Genomic DNA, 22,405 nt, shown 5'->3' on the forward strand with positions numbered 1-22,405 from the left:
GCCTCCGGGAGACATTTAATAAGTTAGGCAGCATCGCTAGAAAAGGACTGAGGATGTAAAATGCATTTTTAAAAGATTTACCAGGAAAACGTATTTAAACAACAAACACTAAGGTAAACCTATTATTTGGTGATAATGTTATCTTATTTATGTACCTAAAAAACCTCAGTTACATAAAGCTTATACTTTAACAAAGCTTATACTCAAACACTCTTGGATTGCTTTTTCCATTATTAATTAAAAAGGAAACAATAATAAAAATTGTGTTGATTGAACATAAATATTTCTGAGTTCTGCTCATTTAGACCTGCAGCACTGCACGTTTTTTGAAACCTCATACTACAGTAAGTATCAGCACCCGCCCCCCTCTGTTATTCCTGTTGTTATACTTCTATCTAACCTATGCGGTTTGACTATGCGAGGACAGACGCGCAGAAACCTAATCACAGCGCCAAAACTTGTGGTGAATCATGATGAACCGTACTTGCGAAACCGTTAAGTTAACAGATTATGGGCCAAACTTCGCTGAGTGATGATGGTAGCATGGAATAATAATACCATGTCTTGGTAGGTTTGCGGTTGTGCCATACTCACTTCATTTTCCATATATGGATTGAATACTGCTCCGTTGAAGTGTTCAAAGCCGGGATATTTTTTTTGTGACCTACTGTAACTTTGCTTTAAACTTCTCAACAACTTTATCCCTGACCTGTCTGGTGTATTCCTTGGGATTCATGATGTTGTTTGTTCACTAATGTTCTCTAACAAACCTCTAAGCTATCATAGCAATTAAACCCTCCCCTAGACATCCCTAGATATCCACGCTACCTAACTAACTGGACGTCAGAATTGTGGGTGGACTTGGAATTCTAATACAGTGGAACCTCGGATTGCAAATAACGCGGTTTGCGAGTGTTCCGCAAGACGAGCAAAGATTTTTAATACATTTTGACTTGAAAAACGAGCAAGTCTTGGTTTACGAGTACCGAGTATTCGCGCTTCTTGTTTTGACGCTGAGCATCACGTGATCACAACTGAGCCAACGTTTTTTTTCTCTCTTGCGCTGCGGAATTGTGGGTGCAGTGCAAGGGGACTAGAAGGCCAAAATTTAACAAAACTCAGGACACAAGGTTTAATACTTTAACCACAAACAAAATGTTTTTTTTAACCCTGTGCTTTCAGTTGGTGAGGTGATTAAAACCCCATGTAACATGTGTGTTAAAACTACCACACACTTGAGTTATTGCTTGTTTGTGAGTTGTCCTGCCTCCAATTTTGTCTTCAGTAAGTGACAGATTTGGGCCTTTGAGATAAATTTCATTTATTTGTCTTGGGGTGCATTTGTGGACCGTTTTGGTTCATTATAAACATGTACCATGAAGCACTGTATTGCCAGTTTTGCCGCATTTGCCTGAATATGAGCAGAACGTATGGCTTTAGAGTGCTACCTAGCAATACATTAGCAATTAGCAATGGCAAAACACAAATAAAGCATGCTAATAAAGAGAAACAAATATTTTTCCTCATCTAAAACCTTTGAGGTCAGTAGAGGACCTTTATCCTATTATGTGATGTGGAAGACACGTTTATCGTACAGGCTGTTCGGCCGAGATCTTCTCACACAGTGTGACGAGTAATAGTTCTAAAAGATCAACTGTTACTCTACTACCTGTTGTGCATTATGGTTATTGTGTACAGAGTACAGTTTTACATTATTTTATATAATGTTCGCCTATGAATAAGCAAAGTAAAAAAATTCTATTAGATTCTAGTCTTTGCTTTAAGATTACAATCACAGTATAATATCATATAGAACAGTAAAACACCTAAATGATCAAAAGTTAATAGCAATAGTGAGGAAGGCAGCTTGATTTGATCAGAAGTCACAGTTTAACTCTTACGTGGCTGAAAAACCACATCCTGTCTTTAGGAACTTCACATTTACACGTCGGCTTTTCAAGCCTCCTTATTACAAATCCGGCTCCAAAAAAACAAACAAAAAACTATTGAGTCACTGAATCAGTGCAGCTTATTGACTTGTAAACAATACTATTCTGCTGGCTGGAGTAAATAGACGCAGGAAAATTACGTACAGGCTGGTGTTAAGTTCATTCATGTTAAACCACAAAAAAAAAAAAAAAAAAAAAAACAAACTAAGGCACTGAGTATTTGTGTGATTTGTGAAGTTAGAGGACATACAACTGACCCCTATAAGACAATATAAGAGCTATAATGTTTACACATAGAATAAATATCCTTTAATAAAAGTGAACTGTGATAAGATTTACCCTGCAGATTTGTTTGCTACAGTTTCCTGCTACGAGATTCCCCTCGCTCATGAGTCTTCCACGTCGCTCCGTCAGTTGAAGTCGTATTCGGCTGCGCACTGCTTTAAATATTCTTCATAGAGTTTCTTCTGTTTCCAAGAGACACATACGTTTATACAATGTTACATTATTTAGGTAAGTGAAAATTTTAAAATGTATTATTGGATAGTGTTTCATGAAATCTGGTGGGTCAGAAGGTAAAATCACAGGCTCATATGAATGTTTTAATCCTGTGGGTTTTTTCATTTCCATAGCAATGGTTAACTGAAAGCATTAGGCTAATTGTCCGCGATTTGATACCTAGGTGGCGATTTGATCTGTATTGCAATTCCATAAATTTCCGATTTAGTATAATTTTTTAGTTTTGTTAAATTCTAAACAACCCCATCCAGGGTGTACCCCGCCCCATGCCCTAAGTCCCCTGGGATAAGCTCAAGGCCCCCCGCGACCCTGTATACATGATGAAGCAGTATAGACGATGAGACGAGAGAAACAATTCTTAACAATTTAGAGTTCTAAATAAATGTATTAAATAATTCTCTGCTACCATACAGGATGCTGTACTGCCTGTTAATGTGGGAATAGTTTAGAGTGCACCGCCTGTAGGATTATTGAGGAATTACAACATATTAACACCTTAAATGCAAACATACTGAAATTAAGAAATAATTGAAAAAAAATTGACACGCAAAAGAATGACGATACATCACTAAATCCGGTCTTTTTTTTTTTTTTTTTTACAAAAAAATTACTTTTTTTTTTATTTATGGAAGGAGTCTCCAGTGTTAGTGCATGGAATGACTGTTTGCAACTGCTATAACATAAGTGATAAGAATTAATGGATGTTCCACAGCATTAAACACAACTATGTTTAATGAATAAAACAGTATGACCTGTTGTTCTTTACTGATAGAATGAATTGTACAGCATATATGGAATAAAATAATAGTAAAAGTAACCCTGCTTCATTCTGTTACTGATTATTTTCCAGTAACAGCACACCTTCAGGTGTTTAAGGTATAGCTAGACTTACCTTTTTGGCTTTCAGGACATCCTTAACATATTCACTGCACTCCATAAGAGTCTTCTTCTCTTTCTTGTTTAAAGTTTTACTGTGCTGGCTGGAGAAGAAAGGGGAGGAGGAGGGGAAGGGGGAGGAGTCAGGACACATTAATACCTGTCAATCAAATGCTACAGGTACAACCAAAGATATGACAAGGTATCACGTATCTTTTATTTTATATACAGATATATATACAGTACATACACAAACCAATCGCAAGATTATTAAGTGTATTTCTTTAAAAAAAAGATTTTTACATACATTACTTGTTCATTATTATTATATTACATACCAGTAATAATTATAATATTACATATTAATCCAAAATGTAATACACTATTTCATATAATAATACAATAATACATACATATTAGATTATTGTATTAATTGTGCAATATTTACCAGTGCTCTTAGGTCATATTTATTGTGCAATAAGGTATTCAAAAAGTTTAGTGTGCAATATGGTACTTACTGTCTACAGTTTTTTATTAATTAATTTATTTTTTATTTATTCTATCTCATTTTATTTAACTTATTATTTTTTCCTTATTAATTACTTTTTCTTTTTTATTGGATAACAACTGTGAGCAACTTTAACCAAAAATAAGCAAATATATAAATGAAATCATCAGTAACTGATGCTGATACGGTAGTAAAGAAAGAATTTATTTATTTATTTAAGTTTGTTGTAATGATCAGTGTATGTTAATCCAGGGTATACAGTAGTTGTTGCTTTTTTGTCACTGCTCCAATTTTGGGTCGAGACATCGGCTCATCCAATACGCAGGTTTTAACCAGGTTAGTTTTTCTGACACACCCTCACCGTTTTATCCGGGCTCGGGGCTGACAGAGAGAGCGCATTGACTGGTGGCTGGGGTTCACTGTCAGGTCTTCCACTAGGAAAGTTAATGTGAGAGACTCGAACCCTGGTCTTCCACTAAGAAAGTTAATGTGAGGGACTCAAACCCTGGTCTTTTACTAAGAAAGCTAACATAAAGGATTGAACCCTGATCTTCCACTAAGAAAGCTAATGTGAGGAACTTAAACCCTGATCGTCCACTAAGAAAGCTAACGTGAAGGATTGAACCCTGGTCTTTCACAAAAAAGCTAATGTGAGGGACTCGAACCCTGCTCTTACATAAGAAAGCTAATGTGAGGGACTCGAACCCTGGTCTTCCACTAACAAAGCTAATGTGAGGGACTCGAACCCTGGTCTTCCACTAACAAAGCTAATGCGAGGGACTCGAACCCTGGTCTTCCACTAAGAAAGCTAATGTGAGGTACTCGAACACTGTATAATATTTTTATGTAATATAAAATGATGTAAACATTGTGATTCTGTTTTAATTAATTTGATTATTACTTATAAAACTATTTTAAAGCTTTTGCATCTTTTTCCCCCCTTTGTGTAACTGTACATAAATACAAAAATACAATCTGTAATGCAATACAGTATGTTTCATTCAATCATTTTACGTTATATCTAAATCAACACAAAAACTATACAATATTACCGGAAGGGACTTTATGACACAAAAGAAAGTACTCCAGAGGAAAAAATGAAAACTGCACAAGTTCAGCTTCAGGCCTACACTGCCCTCTTGTGTTCCTAAACCTTCTGCACTACAGTGCTGAGCCGATTTCACCTACCGTGCAAAATACCTGGCGAGGAAAAGAAAAAAGTAGCACATCGCGCCGAAGGTGATCACGGCCACCACCTGCCCGTCTTCAGGGATCCACTCCCACAGATACAGCACTACTGCCTTAAAATTCACACACACACACACACACCTGGATGACTCAAATACAATTCTCAACACTCATATTCCTTTGTCTCTTTGTCTTTTTGTTTATGAGTGTGTGGGCAAACGGATACCATAATTATGTAGAGTGCAGAAGCAATCTGCTCCCCCACCAGGGCTCTTAGGTCCTCGGGTCCAAACGTATTAACGAGGAAGCTGATAATGAAGACAGCAGGAAGGAAGATGGCCAGAAACCAGCACAGGAAGGAGTTAAAGCGGCTGCTCTTGTTATATTTCACGTTATTCCTGCAGGAGCAAGGAGGAAACATAGAAGGCTTTTAGGGTTCACAGCTCACATGGAGAACATCACAGGTTTAAAGGTGCAGTAAGCAATTTTTAACATTTTTTAAAAACCTGTATTGTTAACGATAACGAAAAAAGCTAGGTAGCTAACATTAGCGATGTACTTATATACTGATTTAAAGTATAAAATTTTCTAATAGCAAAGTGACATTTTATTGACAAGCTCATGTTGCCGTAAACTCTCATGCTGAACTTGGCGTTGAAAAGACTTTCCTGACTTTTGGAGTTCCTAGTTGAGGGTACGTTTTTTTTGTGTCTCCTGTCTGTGCAGCAAAGTAAGTAAACACACAAGCAATAACATTATATAGCAATAACAATTAATCAACAACAACAAAAACTGTCTTGAAACAGTGCAATAAATTTGTCTCTAATTTTTTTGTTTATTCCTTTAAAAAAATTCTGTAAAGGTTTGATCAAGGGTTTAGGAGGTGTTAGAAGCAGACAGAATAATAGTGTGACACAAAATATCGTAGTGAGACGACGTACTGTATAGTGACGCCTACTGTATGTGTTTACTTTCCTCAACCCTGAGTACAGCATAAGATCAAGGCAGCATGACCATGTCAATAAAATATCACTTTGCTAAAAGAAAGGTTTTTCTTTAGATCAAAGTACATGGATACAGTATATTCGTGCAACACTAACGTTAGCTAGCTAGCTTTCTGTTAACAATACACACTTTCACAAGGGCATCCATGTTTTTTTTTTCAGCTCAAACACCTAAGCTCAAAAGCTACATAAATTCCAGTTTAGACGCTGCCTTTACATCTTACTGGTAATATCGTAGTTATGAAGTGAACACACTTAAATAACTTTTTTTCTCAGCCAAAACCACTTGAATTTGCTTTCCATCATAATCAGCGCCTTTAAACTCGTATGTACAAACATGTCCGGCTTCCCAAGTCCGAGTTCAATCAATTGTAACAACAAATGGGTGGAGTTTAATACAGTAGAAATGAGCTTTTTGTGCAATTCACTTCCCTGCCAGCAGGGGGCTGAAAAAGTGTAAAACTGCCCCTTTAAAGCTCCAAAATTAAATACAAATAAAAAGATACAGTTAAATAAATGACAGACTAAAAATAAAAGATAGAATCAGTAAAAGACAGAAGCGGAGGCTGAGAGATGAACAAACCTGTCCTGCTCCAGCTTATCGCTAATGGACGAGGCGATGAGGTCACAGTCCTTCTCCAGCTGGTCCAAGGTCTTCTGCACCGCCTGGTTAATGCTCTTCTCTATTGTTTCACACACCTCGTCGATCTGATTCACGCACCTGCTCGGCTAGGAAAAGACGGGAAAAGAGCAAAGCATTGTGTAAACATTCCACCGCAAAAGTAAATCTCACAGTTAGGATTTTTCCCCGGTTTTCTACCTAATTTTGTTGTATCCAATTCCTCCCCGTCACTGAGGGCTCCCACAGTAAGGCTACTACCACCACTTAGTCGGGAGGGCCGAAGACTAGCACGTGTTTCCTCTGAACCACGTGACGCCAGCCGATCGCATCTGCTCGCTCACGCACCGTTGTGGGTGGCGTAACACACTTGCTTGGAGAACAACGCTATCCACTCCTTCCGCTTGCTTGAGCTCACAAACGCCCCTGATTGGCTGTAATGTGTAATTAATCCCTCCCCTTTGAGAGAGCTCGGCCAATCAGCTCTCTCTAGACCTCCGGCTGCGAGAGGTTACAGCATCAACCGGGAATTGAACTCGTGATCTCCGGATGATACGGCGAGCACTTTACCACCGCGCCACTTTTAAAAACAAACCTCTTGAACACGTTGTGATTTAGACTCTAAATCTGCTTTTGTATCACTTCTTCATTTTTGCTGGACCACCAAGTATGCAGGACTAGAACTTTTGTCCACATAAAGCACTCTTCAGATTAATTCTGGGGCAATAAGACAAAAAAAAAATGCCCTCACCTAAGGCTAAGTTTATTTTTTTTTTTTTATCAAATTAGCCGAGCTAACCATTGATCTACAGGATGAGCCTCAAACACGCAGGCTTTTGAACCCTCCCGCCTCATTTCAAGCTTTCTATAAAGAATCATACTGTACTTAAGATGCTCTATATACCCTGTCCGTCTAAAAGTTGCACGCTCTAATATTCCCAATGATTTGATTAAAGCGCACATTTGCCCCTGGCTTTTTATTTTTATCCGGAGTATATTGATGATGGGAGAGTCTAAGCAGTCCGGAAATCCGTCTCCAGCACATCCCAAAGACGTTCGATGTGGTTAAGGTCAGGACTCTGTGGTGTCCAGTGAAAATAATTCCTCTTTCACTATTTGTCTCCTGAGATTACCTGTGCTATCAGAGAAGAAAAACTCCATGGATGTGATAACCTGGTCATTTAGTACATTTAGGTTAATTTAATCGCCACATAATGTTGCTGAGACCAGACCTGACCAACTGAAGCAACTCAGATCATAACACTGCCTCCTAGAGGTTTGTACAGTGGCCACTATCTATGATGGGTGCATCACTTCATGCACTTCCCTTCTCACCCTGACACGCCCATCATTCCAGAATAAAGTCAATCTGACCTCATGACCACAGGACGTTTATCCGCTGCTCCAAAGTCCAATGTTTATCCTCCCTGGCATACTGAAGTTGTTTTTCTGATAAGTTTTACTGTCTCGGTTTGCACAATGTTACACCACCACTGAGACCTGCCCTGATTTTTACCTGATTACTGTAAAGGGACTGAATAGACAGGATGTCCTATAAGTCCAGTATCACAGAATGTAACTGCAGAAAGTTCTGCAAAAGAAAATAATTTTAACCCTAAGATAATTTTTCTCACTACATATTTTTTAATATACGCTTTTTATGGCAATAACTCCCAGCTGTGTTCCTGTAATGTGTAAGTAGCGTTGGTGAATGAATGTGTGTACAGTTCCTACAGACAGATGCGTGTCTTCTGCAAGCTGGCAACAAATTATCCGTAATTTTTTTTACACCCTATTTAAAACCTTTGCACTGTTTAAATGTTTTACTGCGACTGTTTTTTTTTTTCTAAATCGGTTTTACGCCTCCTTTCATGAGAAAGTCCCGGTTTGATGTGAACGCCCCCCAGTATTTCTTACAACGCTTATAATTCCTTATGAATGTATTGTAACGTTATAATTTTGTTCATTCATAAGATGTAGATGTAGGTTTACAGGAAGTGTTTGAAGATGGAGAGATGTCTGGGGCTGGGATGAAAAAAAGATCATTACCAAATTTTTCTTTAAACATTGGCTACTAACATCATCGCTCCAGATTCGTTACTGCACTTAAAAAGACATTTCTAATGATATATTAATTCATTTGCATACATTTACATTAAGGCATTTAGTAGTCGCTCTTGTCCAGAATGACTTACTGAACATTTTTATCCCATTATACACTACCGCTCAAAAGTTTGGGGTCACTTGCAAATTTCTTTGTTTGTATTTAGTGATTTATTTTCTACATTCTACAACAATACTGTGGATTTCACAACTATAAAATAACACATATGGAATTAGGTAATTACGTAACAACAAGAAAAACAACAGTTAGTTGTTATTTTAAAACACAGAGGTCAGCCTTTCTGTAATAGTTCTTGCAAGAACATTATTGTCAAGTGCATTTGCAAAATCCGTCAAGCACCATAATGAAACCGGCTCTCATGAAGGCCGTCCCAGAAGGGCGAGACCAAAACCTACCTCTGCCGCAGACGAGAAGTTCATTTAGAGTTATCAGCCTAAAAAAATGACCTCAGATTAGAGGCGTTATGAAGTCTTTACAGAGCAGAAGTAGCAGACACATCTCAATATCAACTGTCCAAAGGAGATTAATGCATTTTTTGGACGCCTTCAGCATTCCTTTACAATGTGGAAAGAAATAAAAATCAAGAACGATCATGGAGTTAGAAAGTGACCCCAGACTTTTGAACGGTAGTGTATATCTGAGCACTTAAGGGCCTAAGAGGGACAACTTGGTGGTCATGGGACTTGAACCTGCGACCTTCCGAACAGTAGTCCAATGCCTTAACTATAACTAACCCTAGTACTAATACTATTACTATCACTGTATCTCTGGCATCTATGAAGGACAACTATATAGGTCTCTAATTTACATATATATACAGTTTATATATATATGTACAGTACGCAAATCCATGTATCATGAAAGCGCTTTGTTTCGAGAAGATCTCAGAAACCTCCAGAACAACCGTGATATTAAATTTATATCCGTCTATGCTTTTAAAGCAAAAAGCTTTTAGCCGTGAAAGGAGAGACATACTGTAGAAAGATGAATCCGTTTGCTCTGACGCAGCAGTTGTCATTTCTCAGCATTCGGAGGCAGGAAGATGGAAATCTCAACCTGATGCCTACCCCGCCCTCTTAACGCTTAATTAACATCTGTTAAAGTAATAACACGCTCGTGGCGAGGGCTTGCGTCTCTTGCGTCTTGTCTAATGTGTGTGTGAAGTGATTACTACAGACAACACATTTAATCTGCCTTCATTGAGCACCGTGTAATGGATATCAATGGTTATAAGATTATTAAACTAAAAATGTGTTTGTTCACAATCTGGTGAAAGGCTGGAAGATTTTCGAGTACAGGCATCAAGCGCTAATTAAATCATTACACGCCAGCGAGCATCCTGTCCATAGGACACCTTTATGTTTATGTCTGCTTAGCAACCAAACCTGCCTTGAATAAGATTGCTCACTGTGAATATGATTAATAATAAATAACAAGATTTATAGGGCTGCGGGTTTTATCGTGCCTTTTTTGTTTGTCGCCGTTCTATTAAAGCATGACAAAACCGCTTCCTCTTACGGCTTTGTGTTTTATTATACCGCAGGTTTGGATTACAGGTTCCAGGGATGTTTTTTTTTTTTATCCTTCAGTAGAGAAAAAACATGTAGATTATTAAGATGTAATATAATTGGGTAAATCAAATTTTTTTTTTTTTGGTGACTTGACAAAAAGCCAGTACCAGTGTCCAGTATTTTTATTTATTTATTTCTCTGGGATACACGGGGTCATGTGTTTCGCTTCGGTTGCTATAGTAACGGGAACAAATCATCAATGTCCTCTCCAGTCTCCATCCTAGGGATCTCAATCGGCTGTGTTTTGAGTATTGTTAAAAGTATCACACAAATAAAACTCAACCCAGTTTAATACTCTTGTTCCTTTCCGTTCTTTATCGAAAGCGTTTCTATTTATTATCACGCAGCAGGTTTCTTATTCTGTTCCACGTCCAGTATTCAGTGTACTGTAAGTGTGTATGTGTGTGTCTTACTCTCTGTGGATTGGGGATGTATATGGTCGGCATTTCAAAGCCGCATTTGTTGAGCCCCGGTCTGCGGCAAAGCTCTTGAACTATCTGCATCATGACTCTCTGTGAACAAGGAGGGGAAGAAAAAAAAAGGCATCATTAAGCTGTTTCAAGAGAACACATCAAGAGTTGCTCCACACACACACACACACGCTTAAAGCCACACCCACCTGCCTGTCAGTCTCGCGTCCTGCCTCGTCAGCTTTGCTGAGGTAGAAGCGTAATTTGTCTCCGCACTTCTCACTCAGCTTCTCCACGATGTTGAGCGTTCGCTTACACAGCGCCTGGCCCATCGGGTCGAAAAACACGAAGATCAGGTCCGCCTGCTCGCCTGATCCACACACACAAACATCACAGCCGGTTATAGTATCGCCACTCCAGAAAACGTTTTTTTTTTTTAAATTTGTACATCCACTCACAAAAGTAAATACACCCCTCTAATGTCATGTACGCTAGATTTTACTGAGCTTGATGAAGAATATGAGTTCTTTTGGTACCTTTGTCACACTCGCTCCTTTCTATTTTATGCAAATCTCAGGAGCGTACACGGTTTTCTTTTGTTTCCATCTGAAAACTGATCGGTCTTGTACTATATTTCTTTCTTCACAGCTATACATATATTCTCCTGTAATGTTATTTATTTATTAATTTTTAAGTTATATATGGAAATACTGAACGATAATATATGGAAACTGTTCACAGATTAGCAGGCAGCATGTCATCCTGTGTAGTAGGAGCAAATGATTTTGCTTTAATATTTATTTATGTATTCATTTGTTTGATCATTACTTGTTTTTAAATTCACAATACTTACAGAATGGCAATACCAAATCGAATCGGCCCCTAGGTATCGTGATAATATCCTATCGGGTCGTCCCTGGTTCCCCGATTCCCATCAACAACAACAGATACTGTACAGATAAGTGATCTCTATCGTCCTCACCAAATGACGTGATGGCGCTGTTGACGTCAAACGGATACACCATGTCTCCGTCCACGAGGCCGGGCGTGTCCACAAACGTCACCAGGCTGAACTTCTTCTGCTTTGAGGTGGAGATTTCAGCCGACAAGTAATCCGTGAGTCCTAGAACACACACACGGTTTACCAAAACGCGTGTGTATATAATATACAGATACGTGTATACCTTTACCCGTCACTTTAACAGGAACACGTGTACACCTGGTCGTTCGTGTCACGCAGTTATCCAATCAGCCAATCATGTGGCAGCTGGGTGGCACACTAGCTGGTCTGATCTTTAGGACAAGGACACGCGACGATTTCCACATAATCATAATAATAATTGTAAAAAATCTTTTCATATTAAACACCAACGTACTACGTTACTGCTTGTTAACTTCATTGGTTCGATTGCTCTGTTTCTTCATTGACATGCCTCATCAGGACGTGGCCACACCCCTTGTGTTGTCATGGTTACCCACAACAGTTCTTCAACTGGCAGCTTTAATGCGGATCCACGTAAAGCTAGCCAGTGAAGAACGACTGTGAAGCAACGCCAGGCCAGCGAGACCTCCATTAAACTGTAAACCTGCCGTGTCATGGGTTTTAGACGTCATTAAATTAATAACTTCCTTAATCTATCTGCGGATCTTCTTGTAAAGTTGCGCTCTGCGATGTTTCGCACTGTTCCTGGACCTGTAACAATCCTAGTTTTTCGAGCATATACAGTATATTATAAAAACTAGAATAAAATCTGCCTAATTTTTTTCACTCGTTGTTCAGTCTTCGCGTTATAATTTTCCGGCCCTGAAATAAGCTCCGCCCCCAAACCAGCACTAACCAGCCTTTTTCATTAGAAGACAAGGCAAGCCCGTTTCAGCACAGCGCTGTGGATAGGTACAGGCTTATCGATATTTTTTTATTCTTCTCACATATAAGTAAAGGATTTGAAAAAATTAAAAAAATTAAACGGAATCACAAACCGCCACTTTAAGAATGGTTCTTTTTGAAGATACAATGAAATGCTTTCAGTACAGCAGGAGCAGGTGGTCGAGCTCTCATACAAATCACAGTCCTGTTCCTGCTCTAATCAACATTCCCTGAGGTCTCTGCTCTCCTTCCATTCTCGCACACGACCTACACATTAACGCTTACGAAGCAACTCACACAGACAAACATACACGGTACACATCGAGCACCAGCTATACACCTCAGCATAGAGGCCTGCAGTCCACTAGCGCTCCCCCCCCAGGGGGTGGGACGCAAACGGCACGGCAAACTCCCTGAGCAAGCAGGACTTAAAATAGCTCTGGAAAATGGATTTGGAATCATGAGGCGCTCGGCTGCACGTGGCGTTCTCCGAACTCTGCTCTTTAAGCACACTGAAAGGTGGGAAGGTAATTCGCTGGCATCTTAGCCCGGGGGGAGGGGGGGTTGGGTTGATGGGGGGCTATAGGAGGAGCGCTACATGGGGTTTAACGTGCCTGAAGAAAGGTCAAAGGTCAGCAAAATGCCGTGTCATCCTCAGCACAGGAGAGCAGTGGTGCAATGAACGACTGAACGACGTCATGCACCAATCAGAGGTCTAACGAAAGGAAGAACCAGGCCACGCCCATTTGAGCAAAACCTAAAACGAAAGCTAAGACTGCACCTACTATTAAAAACATTTTTTTTTATTTACAAATACAATTTTTAAAAATATTTAAAGTCATGCTGAAAATCAATACTCTTTTGACGTCACACTTATTATATCCTGTTATATCCTTCGTCCTCGTTCATCGTTGAGAGGGAAAATTAAATAAATTTCGAATTCTTACTAGAAATAAATACAAATCTCTCATGCTGGTTTCTTCATTTGAAACTTGCGTTTGAAGCTTGCGTTTCTAACGCTTAAATCAAACAAGACTCCCAGCCGCACCCACAGCATGTGCAGTGCGTGTCATGTTGCACCTCCTAAAAATATTATTCTTTCAAAAGTGCACGTTCTAGATATTGAGCGTGATAATGTAGATATTTCTAAACCTGAAATAATAACAGAAATTTAAATATGCCCTAAAAAACACATTCTTTACAAAATCGGCATGCAATCTTGGAGACCTCTGGCTCGTTTTTTTTTTTTGTTTCTTATGTTAGGATACTGTAAAAAAGATTTTTGTCCTGAAATGAGCAACACACATATTTTAAAAGTAACTCTCTAAAGAAATGTGTTTTTGCAATTCTCCTTACAAGCAGCAGGGGGCTGTACAAAAAATACCCACGCCTCCTTTAAGTCCTGAACGAAAATGCGGCAAGTGTGACAAGGGGGTTAAACCGACCGCCCGTATGTGGCGCTACAAGGCCAAGGCTGTTAACGTGACGTGTCATGCAGCACCGATGGCTCCGTCTTTCATGGCGCGCTCGTGTCAGTCGGAGTGACTCACTCCGGCTCGGGCTGCGCTGGATTCAGAACCTCCTCTGCCTGATGAACTCTCTGACACCATGGGCTTATTAACACGCTCTGATATGATACACTCAGAAACTGGGGCGCAATCAGGATAACTAAGGTGAATCGTTTAAAATCGGCAGGGAACGTGCCTGGATTTAGCAATTATAATCATTCTTTAACAATTATAATCACAGCAGCTGTTCTGCAAGACAAGATCTCGGTCATCGTATACTGTAGCTCGTGCTCTTCGTTAATGATGAATAAGATGTAGTTAGGAAAGGGCTATGACTCAGGATCGGGGTATTAGTCATAGGTTCGAACTTGTGTATGAATTTGCGCATTACATACTCCATCAAAAAAAATTTCATGAAATGTTACAATAAGAGAATAAAAGCATCTTGATAAGTAACTTGACACACTTGAAACCTGTATGCATTCAACCACAATTCAATAAAAAAGATGCTTTAGGTTTAATTCGGTTTTCTACCATGCTGATCAAAGTGATTGAACAGATTCGCAGAAAGAAAAAATATAAATATATACATATACATTTTATAACACAGACAAATTCTACAACCCTATCCTAGGAAGGCAGTAGTACGTAAGAGCAATGCTGAATCTCTGATGCTACGACAGCGTCGGATTCCTACCTTTAAACTCCAGGAGTGGTCGGAAATGTGGGTAAAGATGCAGCGTGGCATTGCCCTGTGAGCGAGAGACAGACAGATAGAGAGACAGAGAGAGAGAAATAAGACAGCGTGAGGAAACAGACCAGTCATACAGTGGTGATGAGCGGAGCAGAACGCTGAGCGTGTGTGTGTGGAGAGAGAAGCCAGGGCCAGCTAGAGGGAGCCTCCCTTCTCTCTCTCTCTCTCTCTCTCTCTACATCACAGTCTCAGCTGCAGCTCCTCTCTCTCTCTCTCTCTCTCTCTCTCTTCCGTTTCAGCTCTTCCTGCGTATGGCTGATAATCTCTCTTTTAAAACCCCTCCTCTGGTATAACTCCGTTATTCATCTCTCATTCACAGTGAATCAAACAGAAAGAGAATCTGTGGGTGTGTGTGTGTGAGAGTGTGAGTGTGTGTGCATGCAAGAGAGAGAGATGTGTGGTGTAAGATGACACTCTGTGGCTTTCTGACAACTCTTAACACCCCGGAACATACCACCAACACAGCTACACTCAGAAGCACACACACACACACACACATGCACAGTGTCCACTGTTCTCATTTAAACCCAAATGTAAAATGAAACTCGACATTATTTTTTCTGAAAATGCCCAGCCTCTTCGGAGGCGCTTTTCCGAATGCGTGCATTTTGTCCGTGACGCTTGTTCGAAGGCCAGATTTCGCCCCCACACTTTCTCAAACGTTAGTTTTTGTCTGCAGCCCTGTCTCGAATACTGAATTTCGTCCGCGTCGAGTTGTCGAACACCCGTTTTCATCTGCTGTGCTCACGAACAAATGCTCGATTTTGTTTGTCTGATTCTCAAATCCATGAGCTTGTCCGTGATGTGTTCTCAACTGCTCGACTTCTTCTGCAGCTCTCCCTCAAACACCCGATCGTATCTATAGATCTTTTCGGCATAAACAATTTTATCTGCAGTGCTTCCTTAAATAATACATTTTGTATTCAACCCTTCCTCAAAATCCTAATTACATATGCGACTCTGCCGATTTTGTTTGCAGCTCGCACTCAAATAACCAATTCTTTTTGTAACTTTTCCTCAAATACACAAATTAGCTTGATACCTGATTTTTTATTCAGCTCTTCCTCATATAACCAATTTTGTTTGCAGCTCTTCCTCATAACCAATTTTGCTCGTTGGTCTCCCTCAAATCCCCAAATTTGTCTGCAACCCTTACATTAAAATTTGTCTTTTGTGCTTACTCAAATTTGTCTGCAGTCTTTTTTTTTGGGAATGCCAGATTTTGTCCAGACACCTTTTCAAAAAACCTAAATTTGTTTTAACACATTCATAAGATAATTACCGAAATTTGTGACACAGCTAACTAAAGGCTACATCGAATTTCTCACATAATTTGTGAACGGTAGCAGGAAGAAATGGGAGCCACTTTTAGTTTAGTTTTTAAAGCAGCCGGTGCCAAGAGGAAGGATAAATGAGGTCTATTTATTGTGTATTTATTTAATATTTTACTACATTCACAGCCTTTCTAAATGTTTAGATTGTTTTTATATGCAAAAATATGATTATAGTGTTGGAAATTGATACTATTGGCAATATTTCTGGGTGGCAGGAACTGATTATCTGCATTATTTACAATATTTCCTATGGGAAATGCGCTTCGCAATACAAAATTTTGCCATAAGAGCTCGTCTTGGGAACAGATTAAATTTGGTATCACTCTACTGAAAAGACTAAAGAAAAAAATTTACTTTTAAAGCCTGAGCATCCAGACATACAGTGAGGTCAATAAGTATTTGTTCACCCTGTGATTTTGAATAATGAAGGGGTCTACAACTTTCAGCATATACTGAAAATTGTAGACCCCTCCATGATTTCTAAGTAAGAGAACTTGCAAAATCACAGGGTGATCAAATACTTATTGACCTCACTGTATATACTGTTCAATAGTGAGTATATGTATAATTTCCTTGTTTCGCTAAAATAACATCAGTGAGAACAGAATGACAAGAATCACTTTATCGAATGAATGTATAATAACTAGTGCTGTCAAAATTAGTGCGTTAACGCATGCGATTAATTTGAAATATTTAACGCATTAAAAAAAATTAACGCAATTAACGCGGTTGCAGTTTTTTTTATTTCCTGTTGTGGCCGACGTGTGTTCAACGTGCAAAGAAGTATGGATAAGACCAAGGAAGGACTTTTAGACGGAAAGTTTCAGTATAAAACTCTGCCGGATGGTTCTGTGGATAAAACAAAAGTAATCTGTACATTTTGCAAAGCTGAATTTAAATACCAGAGAAGATTCGTCTTTGACATATCACTTAAAAGCAAAACACCCCACCGAAACAATCTCTACAGGGCCTCGCCAATGTAAATTGCATTGATTGTTTTGAAATTCAAATGACACAAATGGCACATACCTGTGTTTTTATTTCTGTAATAAATATGGCTTTCAAGCCAACAGTTAATTTGGAGAATATTGATGGTTTATTGCAGGTATGTTGTTTACATGAGAAAATCTGTGTTACAAGTTAAACAAAAATTCCAATAAACAATCATATTTGAATTTAAATAGTTTCATTGTCTTGAGTTTACATTAATTATTTACATTTACATATCCAAAAAGTTTCAGTCTTTTAATTGTGATTAATCGCGATTAATTGCAAAAAATTGTGCGATTAATTAGTCAATTTTTTTTTTAATCGATTGACAGCACTAATAATAACACATTCCTTAATAAAGCCTCTTATATCAGAGATGTTCCTCTGAGCTACTAACAACCACTACAGACAGAGAACTTACGGTTAGCGATTCTCGTTTCCTGCCGCTGGTTATGAATGTGAATCCTTGCGTTTCTATGGCGACGCCTGTCTTCTGAATGTGCTCCTCGACATACCTGGGATAGTTTAAAAAAAATAATAATAATAATTGCAAATTAAAATCAGTACTAACGTGGATCCCGGGGTCTGACTGATGCTGAACGATGTAAAGAAAATCGGACATATGAGTCTCAACATTAAACTCTCTAGTTAGACTGTTGCTGTTTGGAGTAACAGAGTGTTCGAATAAGATTTACCAGTTAATAAAGGAGCTTTTCCCCGCAGAGTGATTACCCATAATCATCACTATTATCTTCTTTCGAGGTGGCAGCAATCTCAGGCCGAGGCTGGAGGCTATTTTCACCAGGCCTAAAGAATGTGTATATATACACACACAGACAGACAGACAGACACACACACAATATATATTTATATATCCTACGATTATAAACAGTGACTAGGAGTATTTTATGTAAACACAAACTGATTACCTGTAAATGTAAAAATGGCCACTGGTTAAATTATCGATGATGATGATTATTATTATTATTATTAGTTAATATTATTAATGCAAGATTTCTAGTTGATTTGTACATGTATACTATTAGGAAACTAACATGTGTAATGGTCGATGTATTTAAAGCTAAAAAGAAAGGATATGTTTTCCACATCTGGAGCCTACAGTATCTATAACATTCACTAAGTTTATGAGAATAGATTAAAAAAAATTAAATTAAGGAGGCAAACAGAAAGATTTTATATCATATACACAACATAAAATAAAAATACAATGAAATAAATATGTGCAAGCAAAAATAAATTAGAAATATGTACAGATGTGTATTGATGTGCTGTTATAATGAATAATGTAAATGGCATAAGGATGGCTGGCAGGAGCAGTTATGATTGTCGAACATAACGATATAAAGTGAAAAGTCTGATTATAGCATGATTGCCTATGTGCAAAAAAATGAAACAGGAAGAGACAGTGTAAACAGCGTGAAAATTAACAGTTGTGTTAACAGTTGTGTTGAAAGAGCGGGAGGGAGGGGGGTTATATAGTAACTCCTATATATGGAAATGAGATTAGTTCGGGGTGTCAACTGTATTGTATAAATAAACGTCCTGACAGAAAACTCATTATATTAACAATCATACATTTTATTCTTTATGCATTTTATGGTGCGTTCATCTGTACTAATTTGTCTTCGGCTATACTTCGGTTATACTATAATATAACTGAATAGGATGAGAGAACGTAATTTCATCTTGTAATCTGCAATAGAGCTGGAATTACTGCGGACTGCTCATATATGTCATTTCCTGACCAATCAAAGTCAAGAACCCACGATAGTATACAGTAGTTCTCATAAAGCACAATGGCCTGAAGAATACTTATGTTTCACACCTCATTTTAGTGGTAGATACTGAGCCAGATTGAGTATTACTGTAGTGAGGTCATGATCAGGGGTTAAATCTGAATCAACCTTAGTGGTACGTGAGAGAGATCCATTGTGATATAAATATATATGTGCAAATCATGTAATAACATAACAGTGCTTTTATCCTTTTAATGGTTTGATCCTAAGGTTATAATGGACTACTAATGCTGGATTCTTCTTCTTCTTATTATTATTCTTATTATTATTGTATGTAGATGTAATCAGTTAACCGGTTCCTCTTGTACTGGAAGTACTAGAATTTTTTGGGGAAAATGGCTATAGCTCAGATTTGCAAAAACATTTACAGTAGGCCCACCCACCACGAAAAATCAATGTATACAGTAGGTGTGTTTCCAATGTTATATGCCTTTAAGTACCAAAATGATTTACTCTGTTTAGCAAATTTTGTAATTCACTGTGAATTACAAGCGTGGGTCAAAAAGCACCTCCATTCTGGTTATATTAAAACTTCTGTTTTATCAGCGTTTTCGGCTCAAGGCTACGGTCTCCCCTTCACTGCTGCGCAGGTGTGAACGTGTAACATTCGCTCATTAGTAACTGTGGTGCAAGCCAAAACGGATGTCCTGCTTGTGATTTGCAGTGTGCAGTGATTTGTGGTTTTTCTGTGGTCTGAGGGTGTACCTTAGGGTAAAATAACTCACAGAAGAGCATGAACAGAAGTGTTTGAATATCTCCAAATAAAATTTGCATCGATCCTCTGTGGAAAGTGAAAGTTTCCTATAAAGATTTATTACTGGTGACGAGACATGGATTCATCACTACGAGTCTGAGAGTAAACGGCAGGGTATGGAACAGAAACATCATCAATCATTGACTGAGAAAAAGTTCAAAAGTCAACCATTAGCTGAAAAATTCATCAATGCGTAACGTTTTCTGGGATTCTCAAGGGCCAGTTTAGGAACATTATAAGGAAAAAAGCTCAACAATCAACAGCGCTCGTTACAGTGAGACGCTTACTGAAGAGCTGAAGCCTAATGAATAGGGGCTGGTTTTCAGTTTGATTGGCCGTGACCGGTGATCAGCCTTAGATTTAGCGAATTAGTCTCAGCTTCTCAATTAGTCTCAATTAAAATCAGCAAATTAGTCCTAAACCCACACATTACACATGCTAACACCAGTCCCAAAAGAATTTAAGCGTGCTCACAGTCAAGGTGAGTTTTCAGACTTTCGAGGCATTTGAGGAGGTAAAACATCACCATTTCTTTATAATACTACAGGTGGTGCACTCTGAACTATTTACTCATTTTCATCCTGTATGCTAAGAGCAAGGTGAGTTTTCAGACTTTCGAGGCATTTGAGGAGGTAAAACATCACCATTTCTTTATAATACTACAGGTGGTGCACTCTGAACTATTTACTCATTTTCATCCTGTATGCTAAGAGCGTGTTATTTTCCAAGTTTGCTTAGTTAAATGTTAAACTTTTATTTGAATATATATATATTGTTTAAATGCTGTACTTGATCAGAAAATTAATTTTTTTTTTATAATAATAATGTTATAAGGAACGAGCTACATTTAATTACTCATTAACTCTACTCTAAAGGTTTAAATTGTAACAAAATTGGGGGAAAAATGAAATATCGAATCGGGATATTTATAAAATAGTGATCACAGTTTTAATTGAATCAGCACCGCCCATCAGGAGGTGAGTGGTGCGTCCCATTTCTACTACTGACGCTCTTCGCTTTGAGGTGTTAAAGCTTTCTCCCTATAGTCCTGATCTTGCTGCCTATGGACTTTCACCTGCTTGGTCCTCTAAAAAAACATTTTTTTAAAAGAGGGAAGCTTGTATTGAAAAGCAAGAAGTTCACGTGAAAAAAAAATTGTATTTGTCTTTTCTAAAAAATAATAATAAAAATGTAAAAAAGTGTATCATTTTTGACTCACACTTGTACGTTTATATATGTTAATTAGTGGTGCTTGCAAAGTGAAGCACTACTATTATTATCTCACAGGCTTTTTATTTGTGTATTACTATTATAAAATACTTATAATGTATTATTTTCTTCTTTCTTACTATTCTTCTTCCATACAAAAGTTTGGTGCGTAACTAGTCCCACATCGTTTGTCGTAGACCCATGAATGAGGTGTCAAATCGTGTGCCTTATTCAGGAATGGGGTGCTATGACTTTTCTAAGGGATTTCCATGAACTTAACATTGAGACCAACATCAGCTATGACATCAGCTATATCTATAACATGGCAAGCACCGCTCACATTTTCATCAGGAACTGTACTTAGCACTGCTATAGGCTTTTCACCTCCCAAAAAGTAGTTTATCCTTTATTCATGCAGCAATAACATGAAATTATAACATATATAATGATCTTAATGATCCACAAATCCTAAGTCATGCATTTAAAACCTTAATTCTGGCCTGCTATTGAACACACACTGGAGGTGAGTAAAAACAAATGCAGAATGAATGACATTTATTGCTTGCCACATTTCTTACATTATTAACGAACACGCTGGTTTTCCTAAAACAATAATAAGCATTTTATAAAAAATAAAAAATAACCCATGAGTCTGTATTCTTTAAAATAACTTTATATCTATGCTGTAAGGCAGCCATGCAGCGTTCACTGACTCCAGACTATTGTGTTGTTAATAAATGTCTCTAACGTGTATTTACCGTTTGCGTCGTCGATATACAGACTGTGACATTCTTTAAGAATCCTCTCGCTCGGTGTGGTTATAGTTGTTTCCAAAGTGTTGGCTAGTGAGCGGCTTTTTCTATTGCCCGACATTTTGACACCGAACAGGAACTCTTTATGCTGAGCAGGAATACAGGGGGACGCTTTAGAGTGTGACACCAAACACCTTTATATACAAAGAGGCATTTTAGCGCCTCCATATGGCCATTTTTTCTCATATATATATATATATATATATATATAATTTTCTTTTCTTTACAAATTTAATACGAAACGAAAACCGCAATTGGCCCCTTTTTTTGGTCCAAATTTTGTTTTATATATACACAAACCGGATTCCAAAAAAGTGAATAAAAACTGAATGCAATGATGTGGAGGTGCCAACTTCTAATATTTTATTCAGAATAGAACATAAATCTCGGAACAAAAGTTTAAACTTAAAAGAAAATGTTTTATTTTAAGGGGAAAAATATGTTGATTCAAAATTTCATGGTGTCAACAAATCCCAAAAAAGTTGGGACAAGTAGCAATAAGAGGCTGGAAAAAGTAAATTTGAGCATAACGAGGAGCTGGAAGACCAATTAACACTAATTAGGTCAATTGGCAACAAGATGGGTAGAGGA

At 38.1% G+C, this 22,405-nt stretch overlaps 1 protein-coding gene across 2 annotated transcripts; it reads right to left on the reverse strand.

The window, feature by feature from the left end:
* Nucleotides 1–1,442: 1,442 nt before the first annotated feature.
* On the reverse strand, nt 1,443–21,893 carry si:dkey-98f17.5 (uncharacterized protein LOC569123 homolog). 2 transcript variants are annotated; one of them, XM_053480413.1, is made up of 12 exons: nt 21,761–21,893; nt 17,918–18,029; nt 17,644–17,737; nt 14,842–14,896; nt 11,752–11,892; nt 10,979–11,139; nt 10,773–10,871; nt 6,628–6,773; nt 5,267–5,438; nt 5,041–5,153; nt 3,361–3,448; nt 1,443–2,416 (listed from the first exon to the last, which is right to left on the reverse strand). In XM_053480413.1, exons 1-12 carry the CDS (start codon nt 21,873–21,875, stop codon nt 2,360–2,362), a joined length of 1,353 nt encoding a protein of 450 aa, XP_053336388.1. In that variant the 5' UTR covers nt 21,876–21,893; the 3' UTR covers nt 1,443–2,359. The 2 variants fall into 2 exon arrangements, with proteins under 2 accessions (XP_053336388.1, XP_053336389.1); XM_053480414.1 differs by lacking the exons at nt 1,443–2,416; nt 3,361–3,448 and having other exon boundaries at nt 5,044–5,149.
* Between the last annotated feature and the right edge of the window lie 512 nt (nt 21,894–22,405).

The sequence above is a fragment of the Clarias gariepinus genome, chromosome 21 (assembly GCF_024256425.1).
Source record: "Clarias gariepinus isolate MV-2021 ecotype Netherlands chromosome 21, CGAR_prim_01v2, whole genome shotgun sequence".
NCBI classification, from domain to species: Eukaryota; Metazoa; Chordata; class Actinopteri; order Siluriformes; family Clariidae; genus Clarias; species Clarias gariepinus.

Excerpts from the sequence above, each read along its gene's own strand:
- si:dkey-98f17.5 (XM_053480413.1), bottom strand. The coding sequence starts at position 21,875 with ATGTCGGGCAATAGAAAAAGCCGCTCACTAGCCAACACTTTGGAAACA. Across the intron at positions 6,774-10,772 it reads ACATCCCCAATCCACAGAGA|CCGAGCAGGTGCGTGAATCA; the intron begins GTAAGACACACA and ends GTCTTTTCCTAG. Across the intron at positions 5,439-6,627 it reads GATAAGCTGGAGCAGGACAG|GAATAACGTGAAATATAACA; the intron begins GTTTGTTCATCT and ends TTGCTCCTGCAG.